This window comes from Buceros rhinoceros, unplaced genomic scaffold (genome assembly GCF_000710305.1).
Source record: "Buceros rhinoceros silvestris isolate BGI_N320 unplaced genomic scaffold, ASM71030v1 scaffold279, whole genome shotgun sequence".
Taxonomy (NCBI): Eukaryota; Metazoa; Chordata; class Aves; order Bucerotiformes; family Bucerotidae; genus Buceros; species Buceros rhinoceros.
In genome coordinates this window covers 28797-30429 of record NW_010431849.1, presented here as the reverse complement: position 1 = coordinate 30429, position 1633 = coordinate 28797, and the positions used below count along the sequence as shown (strand labels likewise).

General features: G+C 44.3%; 1 protein-coding gene across 1 annotated transcript in view; it reads right to left on the bottom strand.

Moving 5' to 3' along the window:
* Positions 1-248: 248 nt before the first annotated feature.
* STX17 (syntaxin 17) overlaps positions 249-1633 on the bottom strand; it is a 24269-nt gene continuing 22884 nt past the window's right edge. The window contains exons 6-7 of the mRNA XM_010143535.1: positions 1199-1285; positions 249-488 (exon numbers count right to left, since the gene is read on the bottom strand). Coding sequence (XP_010141837.1) covers positions 249-488; positions 1199-1285 — 327 coding nt within the window. The remainder of the gene's footprint in view (positions 489-1198; positions 1286-1633) is intronic.

The following is a 1633-nucleotide window of genomic DNA, read 5'->3' as shown; positions in this document are numbered from 1 at the left end:
CCCATCATTACTGCGGTGCATATAGCTCACCTAAGAATTCTGTAATTAAACGTTACCCATAGAATTTTCAAGGGGCTGATGTCACCACATCTGAAAAGAGAAATTCTGCCATTACTGTCTCACCCCTCCCAAGTAGCAGCACTGTTGTCAAAATTCACACAACTCAGCCTTGTATCTGAAGCATCAGGCTGCAAGTCTGTCGTTAGCACGGCTACTACACCTTTGTTCCTAGTCTTAACGACTTTACTTCAGCTGGATTTTTTGGCACTTTGGCTAGAGAGATCTGGACAGCTGGAAGAGACCTGCTCAATCATTTTTTGTTTTCTTCTTTGTATCAATTTTCCACCTGTGAAACCCAAAATCCCACCACCAAGTGCAGCTGCAATTCCTGCCACTTTGAAGCCTGCAAGGAGACCGATGGGACCCCCCACCACTCCACCAATGACTGCACCTGCCACAGGCAGAGCTGCCAGCTTGTATTTTGCAGCCTGTAAAGTGAAGAAAAAGAGAAAAAAACAAAAAAACTAAGAGTTAGAATACTTGCCTGTGGTGATGTGCATTTCCCCCTCATTGCTCCTGGCAATGACTTCAATGCTCAGTGATAAATAAACATTACAAATTAGTATTTAAAAAGAGATGATCTACTATCCCACGTGTATGACAGAACGTACTAAAACAGTTCAACATCCAGCTATCATCTCACGTGTGGAGTTGTGAACCAGGTCCTCTGACACGGTTCTGGCCAATTACGTACCTGGTCTCCAGCATTAAGTCAAATGAGGAACTGAGAAAATGCTCAAGACTTTGCTGCCTGAATCGAGGTCTGTGGCTTATTAGCAACTGTCACTGACATCCACACAGAACAGGACTGAAACTGCACACTACTATCAACCTGTTGTTTCACACTTATTTGATTCTTGTGGGCCAGTCGTTGAACATGCTTGTCTTTGAGGATAAACCCAAGTAGCAGCTGAACAGCATAAAAACCAAACAAAAATGTATTTCCTAGCAGCCTGGATATGATAGAAAATTACAAGAGGGATTGATTTTTTTTTTCCCTGCTACCTGTGGGTCTTTTCTTCCTTATTTCCTTAATTGCTGGCTCCCTCAGCATTAAAGGCGGCAGATCAATTGGGTTAATACAGAGGTTGCTGGGAGGCCGAGTACCATTGATTCAGCAGCGGGAGCAGATCCCTACCTTCCCCAAGTGTTTGGTTCCCTCTTGAACATTCACAGCAGCTCTGTTGACATGGTCTTCAATCCTGTCAATCTTCTCCTGCTGAGACTAGATGCAAAGGAATTATGAGCGAGGTCACCTGCTGGGAAGCAGCAGTGAGCCAATACACACCATTTTAATGCCTGTAATCAGGGCCCCGCAGCTGCTTTCATCTGCTGCACACTGCAGCCCGCGGCCTTAATGGTGCTTCATTAATAGCATCTGATAAACTCTGCTGAAACCACAAACTAACTTTAAAAAAATCTGCACTGTTAAGGAACAGGATGGTGTGGGTATTACACAACGTGTTGCTGCAGTTAGAACAACCCAAAACCTGTGATTTCTAAACCTTTGCTGCGAATAGATGCGCTCGCAGTCCAAAGGGGAAAGTAACACAGTCTAGCCTTTTCACTTCCT